The sequence below is a fragment of the Haliotis cracherodii genome, unplaced genomic scaffold (assembly GCF_022045235.1).
Source record: "Haliotis cracherodii isolate W230 unplaced genomic scaffold, xgHalCrac1.p SCAF_31, whole genome shotgun sequence".
Classification (NCBI taxonomy): Eukaryota; Metazoa; Mollusca; class Gastropoda; order Lepetellida; family Haliotidae; genus Haliotis; species Haliotis cracherodii.
In genome coordinates this window covers 3,437,799-3,464,561 of record NW_027266288.1, presented here as the reverse complement: position 1 = coordinate 3,464,561, position 26,763 = coordinate 3,437,799, and the positions used below count along the sequence as shown (strand labels likewise).

General features: G+C 38.4%; 1 protein-coding gene across 1 annotated transcript; it reads left to right on the top strand.

Annotated features, from left to right (window-relative positions):
* Positions 1-15,871: 15,871 nt before the first annotated feature.
* On the top strand, positions 15,872-25,242 carry LOC139477094 (putative ankyrin repeat protein RF_0381). The gene is made up of 4 exons (XM_071259643.1): positions 15,872-15,992; positions 20,002-20,881; positions 24,184-24,257; positions 24,884-25,242. Exons 1-4 carry the CDS (start codon positions 15,872-15,874, stop codon positions 25,240-25,242), a joined length of 1,434 nt encoding a protein of 477 aa, XP_071115744.1.
* Positions 25,243-26,763: the final 1,521 nt, after the last annotated feature.

Here is a 26,763-nt window from a genome sequence, read left to right as displayed (position 1 = left end):
CCATACTCACTCACTTACGGTTCAATTGTAATTGTACTGCCATTACATTTTGTACTTACACTCTGGTGTGGACTACCACGATAATTGCTCTGCAGTACCTTTTGTTGATTTGAAACATCATATTATGATGAAACAATTGTTAATTGTTGTATTCTATTTCCTTGCAGTCTGTTTGCTTGACACTGATTTTATTTACGTTTTGATTTCTGGTTTAACTTATTGTTTCAATTTGCAAGTCGACACGTATAAGATGTTTGGGGATGGAAGTTTAACATATCACAAAATCGTATGTCAAAATATTTCGATTGTCATTTTATTGTTTTAGATTGTGTGAAGCCAACAATCACAATTGAGCTTAGTGTGGATGACTTTTACAAATATTACAAACTTGACATGTGCTCGGGTATACTGGTATGTCGGCACAAAACGTGTCAAGATCAGGAATGACAGGCTTCGCTCTACTGGGTGAGACACATGCAAATAATAGGATCGGTTCAATTTATGTCGAGCAATATTCCTGCAGCTGCAACCTTTGGTGTCCACATTTCACAACTTTTGAGATGATCCAGCATGCTCTTTCTACCAAGAATTCAAAGAGTGGCATAATATTTGATCAAGGTTACACGGTTCACGACCCCAGTAAAGCTACCAGAAAGTTTTATTGGAGTCATGTGGAAGGCATTTGAAAACGAGACGCATCAGTCTGATGTCCGATGCAATTTATTATTTTGACTAACACCATATGGTCCCGTGTTGGTTTTTGTAAAAAAAACAATAGATTTGCCTTTGCATGTGTTTGTGACGGGGGCCGACGGTGGGACAGGATAAACTCACCTTATCGAGAACACTTATTTGCTAGTGAGTCAAAAACACATGATATGGTCGGAATCGAAAAATCGAATCTGCTTTTGGCAGATACATCTTATGCATATACAAAAGATTTTGCTACTTTCGTTTTGGTAGTACACTTCACAGACATAAACGTTCTTGTAAAGGATAGTTGTCGTCAACACTTATCTTTATTTAACTACACTTGCAAATGACATTTATGTTTCTTGATTCTCTACTTATTTTAAGAATGTACATTTAAAAAACATAAGCAAATAGGAAACACTGCTCCACACCCATGCACATAATGGTCAATCAAGCTATTAAACATGAAAGATAAAGCTTGTAACAGTTAACCTCTAGATCATAAAACGTACAGTCGTGAGAATAGCGTTTTACGAAAGATCATTTCGGTGTACATGAACAAGGAGATAAATTATAGACGTGGGAAAGTATGAGAGCCACCAACCCATAAGTAATTTCTTATTTAGTGTAGATTTTCCACCATCATTATTTTGAAAGAAATCAAGTAAATTATGAACACTGTCGATTTACAAAAAACAAACTGAAACATATGTCAATATTGTGTGTTGTGCTTCCGAAACACTTAGTGAAGCTTTCGAATGGTGTATGGTGGAACACAGAGGACATTTCTAAACACGTCAGGGACCAAGAAGAAGCCCGATGTAATTCCCTGCTTTCGCTTGGCTTCAATTATATGTCCATCCATTTAAAAACATGATTCGTGTATGTAACGGGTGCTACCGGCGTTGGGGAATATGCTCACCTTTACTCGAACACCTGGTAGTCTCACCATTTCAGAAACAGTTACTTATGCTGTATCGTTGGTACAATCGGATGGTCCACTCAAGGCAAACTCCCTGCTTAGTATGGTCGTAGTCAGATACTTTTTGTGCATTTGATTTGTTGTTTAACGCCGCACTCAGCAATATTCCAGCTATATGACGGCGGTCTGTAAATAATCGAGGCTGGACCAGACAATCCAGTGATTGTCATGATGAGCATCAATCCACGCATTTGGGATACGATGACATGCATCAACCAAGTCAGCGAGCCTGACCACCCGATCCCATTAGTCGTCTCTTACGACAAGCATAGTCGCCATTTACGGCAAGCATGGGTTGTTGAAGACCTATTCTACCGCGGTTCTTCACACACGTGTTTGTAACGGGTACTGTCGGTGTTGGGAAATATGCTCACTTTTTCTCGAACACCTTGTAGTGTCACCATTTCAGAAACAGTTATATTACGTATGCTGTAGTCGGAATCCTTATCATTGGTACAATCGGATTCTGGTCCACTCAAGGTGAACGTTTTCCTAAGTATGGCCGTAGTGGGATACACTGTGGCGATGGAGTGGGAACACACATTCATTAATGTGTGTTAATTAAATGTTACTGTTGTATTTCCATTGTATTGCGGCTTACTCATGCTCAGTCATTATCCGTCACCTCAACATTCCACATACATCACAACACACGTGCTTCTCCCAAGTGTGTAGTACTCGGCACTTTTATACCGGACAACCACAGGTGTACATCAGCCGATACAAAAAGTAGGACAGCTCAAATAAAACGGAGCACTGCTTCAGTGAATACGAGAGACACTGAGCTCGAGTGAGTTGGGTTTAACACGGCTGTGGACAGTATTTCAGGTACATGAAAGCACGCCAGCTTCATTTGCAAGGAACGCCCATAAAGATGCAGATATGTGATATTAATTACCTCTTTAAGGAAACCCACAAGAACATGTCCCGAGCAGACGTTGGTGCTCAACGGGACAACGACAACACAAGCCCGCACAGGGTCTACAACATCTATTATTTACAAGACATTCAGCTCGCAACTCACATCTCCATCTGCCCAACACTCGCAGGCTTATATTGCAGCGTGTCGATTCCCAAATTGAAACAATATGTAAACCCAGAAATATGTACGTAAAAGAACTTGAGTGTGAAATCAATAAACAACCAACAAGTGATATTCAATCAACAAAAGTATTTCAACATTAACTTCAGTCCGTTTGACTCCAAATGAAAACGATGAATTGCAAAATAACTCGAATTCCAGAAAAGTGTATGAAACATCAATACGGTACTTGACCATGAATACCCTGAACCCAACAAAATCTGAATTTTCTTTATTTTAAGACCCATGACGGATGAAGTTCTTTAAGAAACTATCATGTAATTTTGTATAGAAATGTGTACATGACACGTAAGGGGGACAAACCGTGGAAGGCACAGCGCAAGCACGTAGGCGCATGTGTGTTTGGGGATGGTAAATATTCTGTATTAGGAATAAACACAAAGCTCGCTAAATACAATGTTTATTCCTAATGCAGGATATTTACCATCCCCAAACACACTCGCGTGATAACCTCTATATACCACCTATATGTAAATAGAGAAAAGAAGCGTCACTCGCCATCTTGCTATCGATATCCAAGGCGAATTTTTTATTGTACGCTTATTGATCAGCGCATTTCTGGCCGTAGATAGATCGATAACACATTTCTACACATGTACAAGTCATCTTCATTCGATTAATGTCCCTTATTTACCGAAATATCGACAGTTTATTTCGCGAGCTGGGAAAATGTTACCAACCCCGAGCGGAAGTAGATTTCAAACGCGGGCAGAATCGAGCGAGCCACCTGATTGGCTGACCTACTTATGTCAAGTCAGCGTGAAAACAACAATACATGTGCAAGCCATGTGGGTTCAAAATGATAGCTTTGACTGAAGAACAAGTGTTTGCATGGAATTTGATCAAAGATGGACACAACACTCTAATCATTGGTCAGGGTGGCACAGGAAAAACGGTTCTTATCAAGGAAATTACGAAGAGATTGAGGAGAAATGGAAACTGGTGTCTATTACTGCTAGCACTGGTATGGCTTCTAGACAGCTTAATGGGAGAACTCGTCATGGTTGGGCTGGGCTGAGTGATGGAAGACACAGAAATCCTGACTTATATAAGATACTTCTTAGTGATGAAAAGAAGAATGTCTACAGGAGGATTAAGGAGACTGATGTGCTGATCATCAGTAGAAAAAAAATATTTGAACAGGTAAATATGACATGTATTATATGTATATACTCCAAACTTAACCATCTTCACAGTTCCATCACAAATCATAATATTAATAGAGTTTAAAACTAGACATGAAATCCTAAACATACCATAACAAAGGTATTTTTTAACATGTTAAAATGTAGGAATTATTCTCATGAATATGGCAAGTCACAATATTAATGTACTTAATATAGTAGCTAAGACAATGTTTTTTTCTTGTGTGTCATTACATTTTAAATACTGTCACTTATTTTTACTTATCTCCTCAAAACCTATGCCCTTAGAGTTATATTCTTTTGGAATACATCATACATGCCTATTCCAACGGTTCTTATCATTATCCCCCGATGCGAAGTGAAAGGGGGATATAGGAATGGGTGCCATCCGTCCGTCCTTCCATCCGTCCGTCCGTCACATTTCGTTTCCGGAGCAGATCTTGAAAACCGTACTATATTTCGTCACCATTCTTGGCACATAGATAGGTCTAGTGGTTAACTTGTGCATTTTGATAGTTTGGGAGTTTTGAAGAAATTATTTTTCACGTTTCCATGGCAACGACTTTGATTTAGACTGAAAATGGCGGTACTCCTCGTTTCCGGAGCAGATCTTGAAAACCGTACTATATTTCTTCACCATTCTTGGCACATAGATAGGTCTAGTGGTGAACTTGTGCCTTTTGATAGTTTGGGATTTTTGAAAAAAATATTTTTCGAGTTTCCATGGCAACGACTTTGATTTAGATTGAAAATGGTGAAACTCCTCGTTTCCGGAGCAGATCTTGAAAACCGTACTATATTTCTTCACCAAACTTGGCACATAGATACGTCTAGTGGTGAACTGGTGCCTTTTGTTAGTTTGCGATTTAAAAAAAAATATATATTTTGAGTTTCCATAGCAACGACTTTGATTTAGACTGAAAATAGCAGTAGTCCTCGTTTCCGGAGCAGATCTTGAAAACCATACCATATTTCTTCACTAAACTTGGCACATAGATAGGTCTAGTTGTGAACTGGTTCCTTTGGATAGTTTGGGATTTGTAAAAAGAACATATATTTTGAGTTTCCATAGCAACGACTTTGATTTAGATTGAAAATGGCGGTAGTCCTCGTTTCCGGAACAGATCTTGAAAACCATACCATATTTCTTCATCAAACTTGGCACATAGATAGGTCTAGTGGTGAACTGGTGCCTTTTGATAGTTTGGGTTTTTAAAAAGAACATATATTTTGAGTTTCCATAGCAACGACTTTGATTTAGATTGAAAATGGCGGTAGTCCTCGTTTCCGGAACAGATCTTGAAAACCACACCATATTTCTTCATCAAACTTGGCACATAGATAGGTCTAGTGGTGAACTGGTGCCTTTTGATAGTTTGGGTTTTTAAAAAAAAAAAAATTTATCGAGTTTCCATGGCAACGACTTTGATTTGGACTGAAAAGGGCCGTAGTCCTCGTTTCCGGAGCAGATCTTGATAACCGTACCATATTTCTTCACCAAACTTGGCACATAGATAGGTCTAGTTGTGAACTGGTGCCTTTTGATACTTTGGGATTTAAAAAAAAGTTTCCATAGTAATGACTTTCATTTAGACTGAAAATAGCAGTAGTCCTCGTTTCTTGAGCAGATCTTGAAAAGAATACCATATGCATATTTCTTCACCAAACTTGGCACAGAGATAGGTCTATTGGTGAATTGGTGCCTTTCGATAGTTTGGGATCTTATTTTTATTTTTATTTTAAGTTTCCATAGCAACGACTTTGATTTAGATTGAAAATGGCGGTAGTCCTCGTTTCCGGAACAGATCTTGAAAACCATACCATATTTCTTCATCAAACTTGGCACATAGATAGGTCTAGTGGTGAACTGGTGCCTTTTGATAGTTTGGGTTTTTAAAAAGAACATATATTTTGAGTTTCCATAGCAACGACTTTAACTTAGACTGAAAATGGTGGTAGTCCTCGTTTCCGGAGCAGATCTTGAAAACCGTACTATATTTCTTCACCAAATTTGGCACATAGATAGGACTAGTGGTGAAGTGGTGCCTTTTCATAGTTTTTTTTAGTTTTTAAAGAAATTATTTATCGAGTTTTTATGGCAACGACTTTGACTTAGATTGAAAATGGCGGTATTCCTCGTTTCCGGAGCAGATCTTGAAAAACGTACCATATTTCATCACCATACTTGGCACATAATATCATCTCGCAGTATTGAATACATTTCCATTCTTGATGGTAAGCTCTGTTTTGCTTGTGTGTACGTTCCTCCATAATTGTCATGGACACGGTTGTTGCATTCATCGACTAACTTTATGCAGAAACATTACATTACTCATTACAAATACAACAGTGTAACTGATCTTAAACCATCAACTGTATAAACACTGCCTCCTATTCTGTATTTATTCTTGTCAACCGTACTTGCTTGATAATGGTGTTAGAACCTACACCGAAATCATCGATCCCAATTGTAATTAAGAAGTTGTTTGTCCATTTGTCTAATCCTAACTCATTCCAGATACAGTAAAATATTCTATTATCAACTGCAGATGGGAAACAACACCAGTAATAACTTTTTTTAGAGCTGCAAATTAGGCCATTTACAAAAAAGGCCCAGTGAACATAGTTCACCCGAGCTAATGCATTGCACACAACCGGACATGTCATATTGGCGGGGATATCAGTATTTCATGCTTGTTGTCTTGTTAACATATGCTCCATGTACACAATTTATACTGTTTAATTTCAGCTTGAATTCATATGCAGGAGTATTAGAGACCCATGTTTGAGTTTTGGAGGATTGTTGGTTGTGTGTGTTGGGAATGTCTTTCAAATTCCCCCATATGTCAATGCCATGTACCAAGAACCTGGCCAACATCCATTCACAAGTGATGTATGGATTGAAACAATAACACACAAGGTTCGACTGACAAATGTTATGCGTCAAACAAACGTGAAGCTTGTTAAAGCCATTAATAAACAAGAGCATGGGTGCCCCCGTGTTGAGACTGACCCATTGATGTATTCAGTGTCTAGACCATTAAGAGAGGGTGCTGCTCCCGTTTTCCTGTATGCTCGGAACTTTGAAGTCGACTGTCACAATGCTTCAGAGTTGGCAAAAGTGCCCGGAGAAAGCACACGCTATCAAGCAAATGACTCCGGAGAAAGGAAAAAAATGGACAAACTCCTTGCAAAGAGAGTGCTTTCTCTGAAACTGAATTGTCCAGTGATGTTGTCGAGAAACCTGTCACAAGAGTTAGTCAATGGTGAGCTTGAACAGTTGTAGCATTAGATTCTGTACAACTGTACAATTTGGAAACAAAGTGATCAAACTGCACAAAGTGTCTTTTACTTTCTCATTTGTGAGAGACACCCGTTTCCCAACCTAGCCTATGCTATGACACCACACAAATCTCAAGGACAGACACTTCCTCGAGTAACCATTGACTGCAGAAACATCTTTCAACCAAGTCAGCTTGGAGTTGCCGTAGGAGATCTGTGGATATTGAAGGTCTTTGTGTCCATCACTATCAGCCATCCTGCTGCAAGAAACACAAGAGAGAAGTGTCACACTACTGCGAGCAACCTGGACAGGCCCCATCATCAGATCTCTCCTGCTGAAGAAGGTGATCCAAAATTCATTATGATATTTAAACTTTTGAATTTATCTATGTCACTATCAAACATTATCATGATTATTGAATAAATCAATTCTTAATACCTTTAAATTGTATTCATGAATTATTGTATTAATATTATAATAACCATGATGACATTATTTGACAAGTTTTCACAAATGATTATCTACAATATGTAGTAAACATTATTAGGTACTTAAAGTATATCATGATTATTTTTTATTCAGGTAATCATTGCTATATATACAATTACCATGACTCAAAGGAAGTTATATCGTAAAATGATTGTAAATTTTACTCGATTTCCTGAATACATACCACATGTATATATATGTACTATATCTTACAGGTGTATCAGCAGGTTGATTTTGGTGATGACTTTTACCATGTTGACGAGGTGAATGATCCTGACTTCTCTGGCAATTCAGACTTTGGTGATGCGGAATTGCAGACTATTGATGAATTAGAACATGTCATCATGTCATCATTGATGCCTGTTTTTTTATTTACACAGTTCTTACTTCTACTCAATGTGCTTTCAGATGGAAGGAGAAGGCTTCCACTGTTCACCAACTGTCTGTAGACTCTGGGGATACGTGTGTAAATGGACAGCAACAACTTTGTCATGTCGCTGTCCCATTTCCTGGCATGTATGTCAGATGCACCTGAGTTAAGTAAATGTGACTTAAACACATTCATTTGTCCATCACTTAGATAAGGAGCTTTTTCCTTAATGAATGTTAAGAACTCCTCAGGTGTGAAGGGATCTGATGTACTTGGCCCTTCGACATGGTCCACATGGTCCAGTACAGACACAGTTTCGTCTGCAGAAGTATGGCTAATTGTGGCTTCAGTGGGGCTGCAGTCGCCAGTTGGAACACCACCAAGCTTGACATAGCGGCGTGTTCAAATCGCACGGTATCGGCTAAGACATACTGACAAACGCCATTGACCTTCGATTTGGCGCTTACGGTGATGTGTCGTGTACGTCATACTATCGCGATTTCACGATCTCGTTACCTTGCGAGACCGAAAAATGGCCGCCTCCATGGAATGACCGAAGACCGTCAGACTGGCATGTTTAGTTACTTTTCTTCTCTTAATTATTATTTCAAAAAATAAATATGATACATTTGATGTGTTATTACTTAAGATTTGCTTGTTTGTTTGTTTGTTGTTTAACGCCGCACTCAGCAATATTCCAGCTTTATCACGGCGGTCTGTTAATAATCGAGTCTGGACCAGACAATCCAGTGACTGACAGCATGAGCATCGATCCACGCATTTGGGATCGATGACATGCATCAACCAAGTCAGCGAGCCTGACCACCCGATCCCGTTAGTCGCCTTTTACGGCAAGTATGGGTTGCTGAAGACCTATTCTACTCCGGCGTCTTCACGGGCTATTACCTAAGAATGTCGAAAAGGAAATATTCGTTTAGTAAATAAAAGCGACAAAACCCTGTCCATGTTCATAAGATGTATCTGCAAAAGCAGAGTCCAGTGTACGATTCCCACTGTATCGTGAGCATGGGACAGGACAAGGTGAGGGTATCCTCCCCTACTTGTTTTGCATGTGGACCAGGGGTGATGAAACCATCAAAAGGTAGTCGGTGTACTAAAAGTTCTCCCTCTCCCCAGCCCCACACTACATATAGGTTTGTTTCGAGGAGTCCATCGGTGATTCAGTCTACCACAATCTGCTTGTCAGAAGGCTTTTGGATTGATCGGTTTCCCACGACATTCTGATACATTGAAACAAATCTCTTTGGCGAAAAAATTTAAAGCGTAATATACAATATCACGTTTTAACTGACCAAGTCGTCGTGGTTAAAGCAATAGATTGAGTGACCTGATTAACATTATTCATTATACATTAAATTTTCATGAGGTAAATGTTGCAAAAAGAGTAACTGATATCTATTTTGAAACTCGATGCCAGCATCACCACTGTATGGGACATCTAATACAAAATGACTCACTTATAAAGACAAAACGTACTGATAGAATCTACAATCTAACTATTTACAGTATGTGAAAAGTATCCTTTATCTATTTTTAAATAGGATGACTTCCAGTTACTGTGATCATGTGTAATAAAGAGTTATCAAAAATGGCCTTGGCGCTAATATTCTCAACCACCTAAAAATACCATCCGTGTTATGAGCAAAACCAAGTTATCAGAAAATCTCAAATCTTAAATGGTATTCAATCAAGATTTTCTTTAAAAGTATACATTATTCATTAAATCACTGACTACCACAACGATGCAGTCATCGCCCCTGGTTTTTATATACAAATAAATGCGACAAAAGTCCATTGCACTATTCCAATGAAATGAAGATTATGACCTTATCTTTATAAAGCATTGCTTATAACATAAACGTGCCATTTATGTTCGTGTGTCCAAACTTTTCAAGTTTCATTCTTCAGCCTTGCCTCGAAGGTTCATATTTATGGTCAATGATTATGACAAAAGCCAAAACGACAATTTTGAAACTTACCCGAGGGCCATGTAGGTGGACATTGTGTCTGCCTGAATAGGATGGAAATGAGTTATCTAGGATGGTTTGCTGATTTGGAAAGAGTTTGGAGATTTTGGAAAGTTTAGTTGATCTGGGATGGTCATTTACTGATTTCCCTATCTAGTCCTGAGTTATCCGATTTCTAGGCAAATTATAACCCTGCGTTTTAATCTAATAGTCACCTCGTAACACGATATAAACCGTACTACACACTAGTATCAATACTGTGCTGAAAATGACTGATTATTGCGTCATACAGGACATACTTGCATCATTGGATAACTTATTGATTGGATTTAACTGAATACTATACCCACCAACCTGAACGTGAACTTTACAAGGTACAAACAATATATTAATATACTCTGCTAAAAAAGAAGCGTTAAAGTAGTAAATTCGACATCCATACCAAATTATAGCAAAAATGAGTTGGTAATTTCTGCATGGATTGGGATTTGTTTGTGTAGAAAGAATGAGGTACTGCAGAAATTTGGTGAAAAGATGGAAATATCGCAAAAACACAACCATGTAACAAAAAACATGATATGCACGTGCAACATCAGTTGTTGGTCCATAAAAAAACCATTTGGTTTTCATTTGCATGCCATCACAATCTTACAGGAAGTGAACAACGAAAACATGCCACGACTAACGGCAGCACAACGCAACAACGTCATCGGCGGACTGCAAACACGCAGCACCAAGCACCAAACTGAGGAACTGTTATCAGACACACAGGACAATACGTGACCTTCCCAGATCCGATCCACCTATCACTTCTACAGCACAGGACAGATTCATAAGGCTACGTCACTTACGTGAAAGCATCACCACGGCGACCTCTACAACTACGGCAATATCATGATTGCGTAGGATATCAACCCAGAAAGTGAGGAACCGTTTAGCGCTGAAGGTATTCGTGCTAGACGACCAGTTCGAGGGGTCATCTTGGGAAACCTGTCACAAGGTCAATAAGTATGGCCACAACTGTGATGGAGACATGTTTTGTTTCGTGACGAGTCACGTTTTATGCTTCGCCATGCGGATGATAGACGTCGCGTTTACAGGCTTCGCGCGGGGAAAGTTATTCATTCAAAAGTTATGCTTCATATCTTGTTACATTTAGATCAAGGGATTTGTTCATGACCGTATGTATTTCTCATATGTTTTTTAATATATTTACGATTCGAAAGAAAGGATATCAAAACATGTCTACGTTTCATGTTAAATCACACTTATATTTTGATAATACGATATAATATAGGCAACACAAATATCCCTTCGATGATACTCCATTTGGGGCCTAGATGCAAAGGCGCTCTGATACGAGAGGGTGAATAAATATCCACAAAGGCATTTAAGCGAGATACATGCGAAAATTGACTTCGTTTTCAGACGAGAAGATATGAAGGCTTCGCTCATTCGTACCTACAATGTAGAAGCCTCGACGTTAAAAACTTCGGCCCGAGAGGTGTCATATCGAGGTGATGAAAGATATTAGTTTAATGAGATTGGTGATATGGGAAAAACCTCAACAAATTCTGAGCAAAGAGGATACATCCTGAAGTGTTTAAACTACTTGTCATTATTAGATGGTGACGACAAGAAAACCCAATACAAAATAACAGGAACCAGCCAGAAACGATTAACATAAAGACGTACTCGAGCAGGAAGAAGCTGATCTGTACCATTGACAATATGAACATTCCCCATGTGACGGAGCAGATATCGAGATAGTCAAGGTCTGCCCTCACAAAGGAAATTGTAAATATGTGGACGGGAGAATGCCAGAAATTGGTGCAGCAATGGGGGTCTGTTTTATATACAGGTTTCGAAAGGTTTAATCAGACAACAATGAGTCATGCTAGCAAAATAATCCTTAATGTTGGAGGAAGTCTTCAGATTGCAACACAGTGTTCCGACACAGAACCTTCCACAGGTCATGACAAGAGGATATGATGCATGGTCACCAGCGATGAGTGCAACATACTGGGGACATAGAGAGGTACTGATCTGCCACGTGTGGATACGTATGATAAGACCATCTGTCATTTGCTTGTTCAGTTGTTGAATACATCCTTTCAAGTGACATGTTAGAAACACCATTGAGAAAAAGTACAGATCAAGTGCATCACTGATAGGCAGATAATCTGGAAATCCTTAATATATCCTCTTTTCCGTCAAATACTTCCCGGTGAAGTTACAATCAGCTGATATGGTAATAGTCATACTTCTATTGTCATTCATGAAAGAGACATTGATCTCTGAGTACTGTCATAGCATAAACATTCTAGGCCATCATTATGCACATTCATGTTAGTATGAATGTTCAAGAGCATTTCTATAGGGAGACGTATATCATAGATGAAACAATGTCACATTTTGATTCTTGAGCCCTCTAATTTGAAAAAAATAGAATCTATTTATATCTTAAAGAGTCGTATATTTTACCGTACCATCTTGTTTATTGGCGGTTGGTGTTTACGGAGTTGTATAGATTCAAAATGTTCAGGGCGTTGAGACGTTGTTGACGTCTCGTCGCTGCCATTCCCATTTATAACTGATGATAAAATAGGCAGCCAAACCCCTTCTTATACTTGTTATATTTAATTACACTTACAGTTAATTTTGGAAGTGTAGACTAGATCTAGATTCAACACACACACACACACACACACACACACACATGATACATATATATATATATATATATATATATATATATATATACTCTTGCGTGCATATATTATTGAGTGTGTAAGTTTGATATCTACCAGACTATCAAGCCACAGACAACATGAGCTGTAAGTGGGTATGTGGCAGAAGGATCAAGCAGTCATATTATTATCATATTTGCTTATATTTTTAAATATTAAACATACATAACAATGACGCAGAATAATTCGTTCAGCTAAATGTATATCAATGTATGTGTATCTTTGCTATCACATGGCATTGTTCGGTGTAATAGTCGAAATCACCCACGAGAAGAAAAGCGGAATGGTGGATAAGTAGACTGTATAGCTTGGATTACTCCTTAACATAGCAATTTGTAACTCTGAAACACTCTTATGGGTATTTGATTCCCTTTGGATTGATCTGCCGATAGCAGAATAGACAATCTCGTTATTAAGACTACAATAAAATGTAACATGACGATAGTCCTGAAAATGCTGCCTATCTTATTGTCGTCAGCAACACTTATTTTGTTCCGTTCTACCACATAGACATGGTATTTTCAGTTGGGAATTAATATAGACCTGTGAACAGCAAGATGACAAAATTGTGTTTTGGTAATCTTGAGATCATGTTCCTAAGTTTAATAACGTGCCTCATATTTGGTGTGGCTAATTGTCAGCTGCCAACAGATACGCCGGCGTATAGCTCGTTATTCTTCAAGAACATAGGAATCAAGTTATGCCAAATCAAATGTGTAAAAAACGGCCACTGCCGAGCTGTTGATTACACTATTCCAACTCTAACCTGTCAACTTTCATAAATGGATCACGATACGCTTGCGAATGAGGAACATTACTTTGTTGGAACTACTGAGTTAGCAGATGTAAGTATGTGTGTAATTTTTGTGATAAACGTTGTCTTTCCTCTGGTTGTTCTTGGGGCTATCATGATCTCCACTTCTGTACAACATGAAGTCAACTTCTATTTAAAACGTGTACATTCGTTTACTAGCATTACCCCAAAACAGTCAGTAAGGTTGGAGGAATATGTTTTTCTTTATCCATGCAATATTTCTTTCATGATACACACAACACTACAAAACTTGGACTGATCCTGATTTTCATTTACCTGTCCTGTCAATCTAAACACGTTATATACGGCATTATAATTGCACTTCGTAGAATAATTTATGTCGAAGAGACACAGCACCTTCATCCTTCAGATGCTAGAGTCGTTAGTTTTAGTCTCTTCAATGATCATTTTTTGAGAAAAACAATTGATCTTCCCTTTATGGCTCCTGTCTGCTCCATGTAAATAATACATTTGGGAGCGCAGCATGATGACACAAGATCTGTAAGACACCCTGTAAATATTTTGTACTTTTTATTCAGACATGTAGGGCGGATGTTTTAAGGGTCAGTCAAATCACTTTTAATTGTGAAAAGTATTGTTCGACTTTTGCTCAATCAAGCAGGAACGGAAAACCAGCTGTATCCGAAAAGAGAATTTTAATCATTAATTGATGGTCTTTGGAGACAAGGAAACAGTTTCCAATAACAGTTTCAAATACCATCAGGCCCTGGCATCCCAATAGATTTGGATATTTTAATTAGCTTTTGTCAAGCCATCAGGTGAAATGAAACACAATAATGATGACCTTATTTAGTCATGTACATTATTGTTGTAATCCCCTACCCTGGGGTACAGCAATTAATGTCATGCAAAGAACAGTAATAATTGAGATTGAAGCAATAATGTCATTTAATTTATCAAGTAGATTCTGTGGAAATGATTGGTAAAATTGTTTTAGTGGTCTCAGTGTCTCAATCATAGATTTTGTTATACAACGACATGAACAGAATATAAAATGGATCCTCAGAAAGATCACTGACAGAAGAGGGGTCCAAATCCGAAGAAAACTCACTATCTTCAGATGCCAACATTGCGGATTTCATTTTGGGCATCGTGTAATTTTGCAAGTATAATGCGAACGTTCATTTTCGTGTCTGCTACTGTTCGAGCTGAGAATTCATGCAAAGGTGCCTGATTCGTGTTGGCAATTCGCGCTCCAGGTTGACAGCACATATACAACTTAAAGGTCGCGAATATTCTGCTCTGTCAGGTATGCACACATTAGCATAGCTTTGTCCCAATCCTACAATAATTTGCCATGTTTACGTGGTATTTCAGGCCATCATGTGAGGAAGTGTGGACAAAGGTTTGTGCGTCCAAGATATTTTTGGATGGTTTCTATGCCTCCCCCTGGGGCAAGTCCCATCTCCAGTATGGTTGATTTGAATACCGCAGGGCGCAGGGAGTCTGACTGGTCTGCGGAGTTAAAAGATTGCTTTCTTTTGGGCGTTCGTGGTAGTAGTAGTAGTAGTAGTAGTTGTAGTATCACTTAATGAGATCTCAAAGCATGTATATATTCTGCAAGAAAAGAAATGCAAAAATTGTAAAATCGTAAATATCCTATCCCGAAAAAGGATGTCCTCATATTTTTGTTAGGCTGTAGCAAGAACTAAGATCGGATTTTCATGAGATTGATAAATATATTACAGGTCGTTGTCGACATTCATGCAAAATTAATACCATAAATGAATTGAGCATTTCTGCTTGGATTGGCATTTATTTATGCGTGGAAAGAATGAGGCACTTCACAAATTTGCTGAAAAGATGGAAAAATCGCTAAAACACACCAACATGACATGCATGTGCAACAGCAAGGTCAAGGTCACAGATTACGGCCACAACTGTGATGGAGAAGTTTGGCTTTAGTGACGAGTCACGTTTTATGCTTCGCCGTGCGGATGATAGACGTCGTGTTTACGGGCGTCGCGGGGAAGGTTATGCACGAAACTGCATACAGGAAGTGGACAGATTTGGTGGTGGTAGCCTGATGATAAGGGCAGTCATCTCCTACACTGCCGGAACAGACTTGGTGCAAGTTCTGGTGAATTTAACAAACAACGTTAAACGTATGGGTCTCTTGGGTCACAGGTCCTTCCCATTATGCAACAAGCGACGGTCATTTTCCAACAAGACAACGCCCGTCCTTACACGGCAAAACAGTCTTCTTTCAGGAATCACAACATCCATGTCCTGTCATGGCCCTCCTGCTCTCCAGATTTCAACCAAATCATTTATGGGATGCACTGGATCCACGACTGCGAGCACGCAAGAAGCAGCCACAGAACCTCCGACAGTTTGCACAGGAACTGCAGGCAGGTAGAATGGTTGAACATTCCCCAGGCCACAATTCGGGATCTCATTGCTTCCATGGGACGACGGTGAAAATCTACTGTTCCATGTATGCCGTATGGAACCTGGGTCAATGAAAATGATGTGTGCCAATTTTGAACAATCGATTACCGTCTGTTGATATAAAATATACATATACAACCACTTTTGCGTTTCTTGTTTTGCAGAGTATATATTGGCCAGAGAAATAAACAGATGGAATAAAATGATCAAAACATGTGTCCTACTTACTCCTGTTTAAGGTCCGAGCTGGCTCATGTCAATTGAAGACTTGCCCAAACATGACGTGCCTGGAGACTCGAACTGGCAAAACTGTGTGTGTGAAAGGTAAATATCATCAAATGTTCACATGAATCAGAGAGTAATAGTTCATCTTACACAAATGTGAGAGAGGTGAAAACTTAAAACATTAAATGTATGTTTGAATATATGATATTTATATACGTTTCACATAAAAAATATTCTTTCAGACCTTGATTGTAGGTTGAGAGTCGTTTTGTTTCTGAACTAGCAAAACAGGAATCCATTGATATAATTATAAGTATTATAAAGCTAAAAGAGGTAGGACTCATCTCAGAGAAAGAATTCTAAATTTTTCGTGCCTGGATTGAACTGTGAAGAGTAATAGCATCCGTGTTTCCCTTGAAAATATATAATATTTGTTAAATGCAATTAAAAGAGAGTTAATAATATTGGTGAAATCGTGACCAGACTTACCACCACAAGAAACTTTACCATATTATTTAATCACTCTAGTTTTAAAACCACAAAAGATAGATGCATGAAGTAAAATGTATTGAAAAGATCGAAATCTCAACGAAATCAATATTTAAAATGACAATTGTACATCATCCGATATTTGCATCCAACATGAGGTGGGATAGTATAACCAAGCTTTCAAAGTAATGGACAAAGGGCACGCACACACATTTCCCAAAACCACCCAAAGTTCAATGACTCAACAAATTGATAGCATGTATGATCACCCCCTGCGCCAAGAGACGCAAAAACTCACCCGCGAACAAAAAACGGCAGTTGTCTGATGACGTCACGTGGGATACGCCGCCATTCTTCTTGGAGGGCCTGGAACAGTTCTTGGTTTTTCACAGAAAGTATTGAAAGTTTGCATGACAATATGGTGTCATATGGACCTCATTTGATGGCATGTTAAAAGCTGGTTGGATGGTTTGTTGTTAAACACCGCACTCAGCAATATTCCAGCTATATGACGGCGGTCTGTAAATAATCGAGCCCGAAACGGACAATCCAGTGATTATTATCATGAGCATGGATCCACACACTTGGGATCGATGACATGCATCAACCGAGTCGGTGAGCCTGACCACCGTTCCCGTTAGTCGCCTTTTACGACAAGCATGGGTTGCTGAAGATCTATTCTACCCTGGATCTTCACAGGTCAAAAGTAACACAGTTAAAGGTTATATTTGATTTTAGGAATTACCCAGATTTGAGTACAAATACTAAAGGAAGCGCCTCATAAATATACAATTAACCCACATTCACTGCTGGCTTTCCAGAGATCCAAGAACAATACACAGTCTTGTCGCAAATGTCTTCCGCATTATGTATACTGCACTTGAAGATCGGCATAAATACAGCATAAATATATTAATGTAAAAGGGGCATATAAAATATACTTCTCGACAGTAGCCATATAAAAAAAAATTCTTCGTTGGACAATTAAATAGTAGGTTTTGGCTGTAAAATATACATAATATTTGAAAAGTAAAATAAGTTTATCAGTATTACATTGCTCTAGGCCTTTTCGTATAAACTTTCACGCAAATCATCTTACACAGGGCAATCCAGCAGTACATGACATTCATCCTCAGTACTTTCCTTACACTGAAAACACACCCTTTCATTGACACTCATATTCGTATATCTGCCTGTTTCCAACTTCAGAGGAGCAGAAACTGATATAAATTTGGAGAAGGCAGTGCGGTAAGAACAAGACATATACATACTTACATAACTTTCACACCCATACACATCTTTAAACATTCTATACGTACGTAATTTATTACCACCCGTTCTTCCGACAGGCTTGCATAACAGTTCATTCCACTCAGACACAAACTTTCCCATGCACACATGTTGTATATCATGCACACGTACAACTACACTTTTCACGCTAACATTCTCAGAAATATTCAGACCCGATCCGTTCAGCTTTGCCCTCACACGAAAATTCCAGTTTTTCACACGTCCAGTAGCATACGTTCAGACCACATAAAAACATACTTATTTAATCCAATAAACATTTTAGTAAAACGACAATACTGTCTAATATATACACATCCACTGTCTAACTACGAGGGGCATTCATCCAATATCTACATTAACAGCGTATGTACCCAACCTTAAGAAAAATCTCAAAGCACGATGGTGAACGGCATTTACAGTAGAATGTTGTTATTTTCAAATCGGCTGTGTTGGACGACTGGTAACAACTCTCTTGTTCAGAAGGCAAATAAGGCTCTGTTCGTTGTTAAGAAATTACAGCATTGTTTGAAGAACATACCCGTACATATACTTTTTAAAATATTTGACAGTCAAATTAAGCCTGTATTATTATACACTTCAGAAATATGGGGCTATTAAAAAATTGCAGCAATTGAAATTTTTTAGATTAAATTCTATGAATTTACTCTTGCAATTGGAAGTCATGTTTCAAATGTTGCTGCCTTTGGCGAATCTGGTAGATATGGATTATTTATTGATTATCACAAGAGATGTATTAAATATTGGTTGAAATTGATATCTTTACCCAGTTATAGATACCCTAAGCAATGTTATTGACGTTGAAATCTTTAGATGAAGTTAATCGCAATACATGGGTAACTTGTGTCAAAACATTATTATTCAGTTACGGATTTGGCCACGTGTTGATTTCGCAGGAAGTTGGTAATGAGACCCTCTTTATTAATGCATTTATTCAAAGGTTAAAAGACTTTAACTGACAGGACTGGTATTGTAAAGTTTGTAAAAATACGTAAATTATCAATGTATAAGGAATATAAGTCATTTCTAACAGTTGGAAAGTAACTCTGTGAAATCACAAGCCGTCATTATAGACGTATGTTTTGTTTGTTAAGAGTTGGCGAGATGCCATTGATGGTAAATTTAGGTATAAGATGCGGTATAGAGTACTGTAATAGGCAGTACAGATTTTGTAATTTACAGGAAATTGAAGATGAGTTTCATTTTATGTTTTTCTGCCCATGTTACAGATATTTAAGAAATAAGTATTTACCTATTTATTACTCTTCCAATCCTACTTTATTTAAATATAATACACCATTATCTTGTAACCACTCTAGTATTGTAACTAATTGTGTTAAGTATAATACTGGAAGCACTTGCAATCCGAAATACTGTCACTTAATACCCTCTGTCATCAGCGTCATACTGTATTTTTCCATGAGTATTTGTACGTGGGCGTATGGCCTTTATACTGAAATAAAGAATTGAATTGAATATGCTATGAGAGGGTGAAATTACATGAATGTGATTTAATTTCATTGTAAAATGAAAAATATGAAACATTATCGCGACGTAATACATTTTTGGTTGTGAAATAGATGTGAATTCAATTCCATTCACATCAGACATATCTTCTGACGGCAGAATTCATTTTACGATTCCAACTGTTTAATAAGAATGTGTTCTTGATTCACAATCAAATAGAAATGATCCCAGGTGTTCACGGAAAGGTGAGGGTATACTGACCCACCTGTGGTACCCAACACAAACACATGCAAAGGCAAGTAAAATCTTCGGTAAATGATGATGCCTGATAAGGGCCCATGTCACTTCATTTTTCATCTCATTGACGTCTTGGCTCAAACACTTAACTTTAGCAATTTGTTGTAGAAAACATCCTATAATTAAGACGTTACGAAGAGTAATATATTTTGACACATACATTATTTTGATACTTCGGATATTTCAGAAAAAGAGCATCAAACGCAAGTGTATTCCGACACTGATCTCCTTCATGCCTCTAAGGAGGGAGATTTGAGCCGAGTCAATTCCGTTTTGTCCGATCCCCGGGCAAACATCAATGCAATGGATAAGGACAAGATGACACCAGTGATGTTTGCGGCATCTTCAGGACATAGAGAAGTGTTTGACCTACTTGTCAGAAAAGGTGCCAACCTGTCCTTATCGGATGTTACAGGTGACAACATCCTCCATTTGGCTTGTAATGGAGAAAATGTTGACATAGTCAAGTATGTCCTCACACAGAACATTGTGGACATCAACAGTCGGGATGCGGATGAGTGGACGCCAGTAATGGCTACAGCGTATAACGGTGATAAGGGTGTGTTTGACGTTCTTGTGGAGGCAGGGGCAGATCTGTCACTTCTGAATAATAACGAAGAGGACATCTTTTATTTGGCCTGTGAAGGGGGAAATGTTGAGATAATCAAGTACCTCCTGACACAGGGCAATGTGGACATCAACAGAAAACAGTATGGGAGCACGACAGTAATGGAAGCAGCATTGGCCAACAATAAGGTAGTGTTTGACTTTCTTGTGAAAGAGGGGGCAGATCTATCACTATTGAGTGATGACAATGGAAACATCCTCCATTCGGCCTGTGTTGGGGGAAATGTTGAGATTGTCAAGTACCTCCTCACACAGAACATTGTGGACATCAACAGTCAAGATGGGGAGGACCGAACTCCAGCAATGATTGCAGCACATAAGGGACATAAGGCTGTGTTTGACTTACTCGTTCAAAAGGGGGCTAATCTAACAATTGTGAATGATGCTGGTGATAACATCCTGAATATCGCCTGCAAAGGAAGAAATGTAGATATAGTGAAGTATGTTATCGCACGACGCATTGTTGAGGGGCGGTTCATGTGGACAACCCGTGTTGAATGCACTCTCGATCATATTCAAAGAAGTGTTTGACATGTGAGAAAATGAGTTGATTTCTTATAATCGGATGTCAATGGTGAACTCATTCTTCAAATTTCCAGTGTTGATAGGTAGGGCCTCAAACAGAACAAAGTGACAGCAGTGATGGTTGCGACGTGGGGGACAAGGTGTGGCGTTTGATTTATATACAACGAAAGTTTGTTTGTTTGTTGTTTAACACCACACTCAGCAATATTCCATCTATATGACGGCGGTCTGTAAATAATCGAGTCTGGACCAGACAATCTATTGATTGACATCATGAGCATCCACGCAATTGGCATACGATGACATGCATCAGCCAAGTCAGCGAGCCTGACCACCCGATCCCGTTAGTCACCTCTTACGACAAGCATAGTCGCATTTTACAGCAAACATGGGTTGCTGAAGACCTATTCTACCCCGGATCTTCACGAGCATACAACGAAAGTAATTTATCTATCCCAAATGGATACTGATCCTAACAATATTCTGTACTTGTCATGTGGAGTGAAATGGTCAATACTGAACAGTGTTAGATCGTAGATATTTCTCTAATAATTAGGATGGTTCACATGAAGCGATGATAGCAAACGAAACTAGTTATTCTTCAGGGTATTTGCCTTGGTTCTGAGAAGAAACACTGTACAATTAGACAAAAGTAGCCCAGGCACATTTTTATAACAACATCGAATTAGCAATATGAGATTCCAAGCAAGAATGACCAAATTCTTGAATTAATTGGGATAAAAATTAAAGTGCATTGGGTCTATTTCTGAAAATATTGTTTATTGTGGCAGATTATCACTATATTCATAAGAAATCCATTACAAATACAGAGTCGATTGAACCTTTCTGACTATGATATGAGCATGTATTTATGAATCACGATCAAATAGTGATGATGCTAGGTGATCACGAAAAAGTGAACGTATCCGGCCCCATCATAAACACATTCAAAGTCAAGTCAATAGTTCACCTGAAAAGACACTTGAAGGGTCATTGTTCTTTACACGCTCACGGCCTGAAAAATATGTTTGTACAACCAAATTCAGGAAGGATTACTGTTGAGCCATGAACGGCATATGTCACTCATACGTTGTGACCGCGATGTGAGAAGGATATACTACCTGGGTACAATCATCAGAAGGCTATACTTCCTGGGTACAATGGTCAGAAGGCTATGCTACCAGGTTACAATGATCAGAAGGCTATTCTACTTAGGTACAAGTAAAACAAGGCTATACTACATTGGTACAATGATCAGAAGGCCCAGGATATACTACCTGGATACAATGATCAGAAGGCAATGCTACCTATTCACAATGATCAGTAGGCTAAACTACTCTATGACTTTATACTCATGATTTGACACCACTGACACTGAGCTATCACTGTAACGCTTCCTCCGTTGACATGCATGCTTTCTGAGAGAAGGGTACGCTAAAGTTTCACCTGGTAACCTTTGGGAATGGTCTGAAAACACTAACTCTCGTGTTTACTCTCACAGAAATGTGTAATGTTCATGTTTACGTTCAAACTCAAGAATAGTTTTCTTCAGTAGGATGAATTTGTGTTTGTATCATCCATTAACAAGATAAGAACGTTCAGAACTAACACCAATATGTTCAGCTTAAAATGTTCATGCATGGGTTGAGTTGAAACTGGGTGTGAATGTCATCACACCGGAAGTGTAATTAAGTTTTTTATTAGGTAGATGGAGGCAAGAGACTTTCCACTTTATAAATGTATTGCAATGTCCATGTGCTTTATCTGTCCGGAAGTAACCACGTGAATAAATACTATTGATACTTACGTTCAAGTACTAGTCCATTCTTGACATACACCTGGGACTTTATACTCATGATTTGACACCACTAACACTGAACCATCACTATTTCACTTCTTGAGATATGTGCGTCAATTTCATTTTGTGACATATAAGTGCTTCAAGACTGTCAGTCGTGTCATATCATGAACTACTGGGTACTCACGGAGTTGCGGCCATTGGGCAGGTTAGAAACCCATGATCGTGAGTATTGATTGTCTTTGGTGTTGTCAGTACTTTGCCCGACTTCTTGACTTTCACTCAAGTAATAAACGTGTAAATACAAGCAACAGAGCCCTTTCCATAAGCATAAGAAATCTCAGCTAAAAGCACTGTCCATACCTGTATTGCTTAGGGCTTCCAATCCGCATCAAGCCACACACTCTGAGATAACAGAACTACTCTTCAAAGCGGATATATACCAAGCTCCCCAACTCAATCTGGACCTACGAGGAACATCTCGTTGAAATTTTGTGCTAATTGCTATGTAAAATAACAGAATTTACCTTTTGATATTGCCGATAACTGTTAATATCTTTCATTTCAAATATATGGTGGTGTATCCATTAATATAACAGTGGTGGAGAAGCAGAATTCTAGATAAGAAGATTCCTGTGGTTCTGTCCCTTAAATTTCAATTTACTGGGGCGAATAAAATTCTATAACAGAAGATTTTCTTTAAATATTTGAAACATATCTGATATATGTATTGTCAGCTTGATAGTCCTAATGAATCTAAGATATATTCTGAACCAGGTGTACCGCGACAGCCCACTTGAATAAATGATTAGCTGATAAAAAATTGAGAAATAAAATATTTTTGCACATTATTATAAGATGGACATTGTCGCATTGTCGAATTTTCGCATTGTGGCCCAAACAAAAACAAGTATCATGTGTCAAAATGAATCAAAGTGTGACAATGTGACGAGACATTTTGACCATTTGTCACATTGTCGCGTGATCGTTTTGTCGCGCTTTGAATAATCGTTTTTAGTCTACGAAAGTGCAACAAATCGACAACGGGACATTTTTTCAAGGCCAAAGTATATTGCGTTGTCTCATTGTCGCTTCATCAATAATGTGTAACAAAGCATTAAAATGCACGACAACGCGACAATGCGATATATTGATAATGTTGCATTATCGCCTTGTCGCCCTTTTTGATTAATGGTGTGTATGTGAAGTAGATGAATTAATCTACGCATGTGCTGAAATGGTTATACTCCTTGTCAAACTCCAGTGGTCTTTTTTAGTTCCAATGGTTCTAAAATATAATTATCAATGGCAATGTTGGTTGCTTTTCATCAAATTTCATCTTTCATCGTTGATTAAGAAACCGGTTCATATATAGTTATTGTCTGTGTCAGTTTTCATATATCAATGGTGTTTCCACAGCAAGTACCTGTTAACCTTCTTGCACATTACAGGCAGCTCCGTTATTACTCCTCTTGAATATGAGAATGACAGGGGTAATGATGCGTTTTGAGCAAGATATTCAGCTTGGGGAAAAGGTATTATGATATTATAGGCTCATCAGCAGCTCAGGGCCCTTGCCCCCTCTACACGCAGCCCAGACAGCAAATGGGACTGCATAGTCAAACTCACCCAGAACGTTTCGGAGAATTGATATCTGTTGAATGCCTTGTCTTCACATGCTTCACAAGAGGATCATCAGACAAATAAATGTGTGCAAAAGTGCACAATACAATTCTAGCATCCATGTTCATCAAACCACGCCCTTCCAATATGATTGGTAAATATAAGCGATTGAGGGAAGAGCGAGGGTGGTGGAATCTATTGTCTGACATCAGTCTTCGTGTCAGGGTGTCAATGCAATGACTTTCTTGTTCCGTCTCATCACCAACACCAATACAATATGAAAGGGTGTTGCAGCATAAAATGTATACCATTTCAGACCTAGCATTAAGCCAATGCGCCTTAAAGGTCCATGAACAGTAGGGCAAGATACATCGTGAAAACGACTAAAGCCTAAAGGCTAGTTGTTATCAATACATAACTAACGATACAGAATAATGTTAACATAAAATCAATATATGTCTATCTAAAGTATCATCCGAAGTCTGATTGCCTTCAGTCTTTCCTGTTCCACTACATGAATGTGTTGGAGGAAATGTTGAGATAGTCAAGTACCTCCTCACACAGAACATTGTGGACATCAACAGACGAGATGGGGAGAACCGAACTCCAGCAATGACTGCAGCACATAAGGGAAGCAAGGCTGTCTTTGACTTGCTTGTTAACAATGGGGCTGATCTGAGAATTGTCAGTTATGCTGGTGATAACATTCTGAATATGGCCTGCAAGGGAGGAGATGTAGATATAGTGAAGTATGTAATCACACGACACATTGTCAAGGGGCGGCTCAGTGAGGACAACCCATGTGGAATGCACTCTCGTTCATATTCAAAGAAGTGTTTGACTTGTGACAGTTGATGTCAATGTCGAACTCATTCTTCAAATGTCCTGTCCAGTGTTGATAGGTATGGCCTCAAGCAGAACAAAGTGACAGCAGTGATGGTTGCGACATGTGTGGCGGTTGATATATATACAAAGAAACTAACTTATCTATCCCAATTCGATACGATACTGGCGATAATGATATTCTTTGCTTGACATGTAGAGTGAAATGGTCAACACTGAAAAGTGGTAAATTATACTATATGCTTTCACTTTGTATCGTAGGTATTTCTCTCAAGAATTAGGATGAATGAGATAATGTGATGACAGCCAGCGAAACTGACTGACCTGATAAGCATTATTCATTATACATTGATTGGTCATGCAGTAAATGTTGAAAAGGGAATTACTGATATATTTTGTTTAAACTCGATGTCAATATCACCACTGTATGGGGCATCTAATACAAAATGACTCACTTATAAAGACAACACGTACTGATAGAATCTACAATCTAACTCTTTACAGTATGTGAAAATTATCCTTTATCTATTTCTTAAATAAGATGACTTCCAGTTATTCTTATCATGTGTAATAAAGAGCTATCGAAAATGGCCTTGGCGCTAATATTCTCAAACACCTAAAAGTGCCATCCGTGTTATGAGCAAAACCAAGTTATCAGAAAATCTGAAATCTTAAATGATATTCAATAAAGATTTTCTTTAAGAGTATACCTTATTCATTAAATTACTGACTGCCTCAACGATGCAGTCATCGCCCCTGTTTTTGATACACAAATTTACGTAACCAATGTCCATTGCACTATTCCGAGGAAATGAAGATTATGTCCTTCACTGTAAAAAGCGTTGCCTATAACACATACATGCCATTTATATTCGTGTGTCCATTCTTTACAAGTTTCATTCTTCGGCCTTGCCTGGCAGGTTCATATCTATGGTCAATGATTATGATAAAAGTCAAAACGACAATTCTGAAACTCACCTGAGGGTCACATAGGCAGACATTGTGACTGTCTGAATAGCCTCAGGCTACTGAGAAGATTTTGGAAAAAGTTTAGTTGATCTGGGATGGTCATTTACTGATTGGCCAATCTAGTCCTGAGTGAACCGATTTCTTGGCTAGCCTCTGCGTTTTAATCTAATGATCACCTCGTAACACACTATAAACCGTACTACACACTAGTATCAATACCTTGCTGAAAATGACTGCTAATTGCTTCATACAAGACATACTTGCATCATTGGATAACTCATTCATGGGATTTAACTGAATGCTATACCCACCAACCTGAACATGAATTGTAAAAGGTACAACCAATATATTTATATACTCTGCAAAAAAGTAGAAAAACATCCATACAAAAATTAATACCAAAAATGAGTTGTCATTTCTGCATGGATTTGGAATTGTATGACTTTGGTGAAAAGTTGAAAAAGCACACCAACATGAAGTGCACGTGCAACATCAGTTGCTGGTCTATATAAACATATGTTTTTCATGTCCATGCCATCACAACCTTACAGCAAATTAACAACG

What these genes read in the sequence shown, in the direction of transcription:
- LOC139477094 (XM_071259643.1), top strand. Translation starts at nt 15,872, where the DNA reads ATGGCCCTCCTGCTCTCCAGATTTCAACCAAATCATTTATGGGATGCA. An exon ending in AGAAATGTAGATATAGTGAA is followed by an intron (nt 20,882 to 24,183) that starts GTATGTTATCGC and finishes GTGTTTCCACAG; the next exon opens with CAAGTACCTGTTAACCTTCT. An exon ending in TGAATATGAGAATGACAGGG is followed by an intron (nt 24,258 to 24,883) that starts GTAATGATGCGT and finishes GATTGCCTTCAG; the next exon opens with TCTTTCCTGTTCCACTACAT.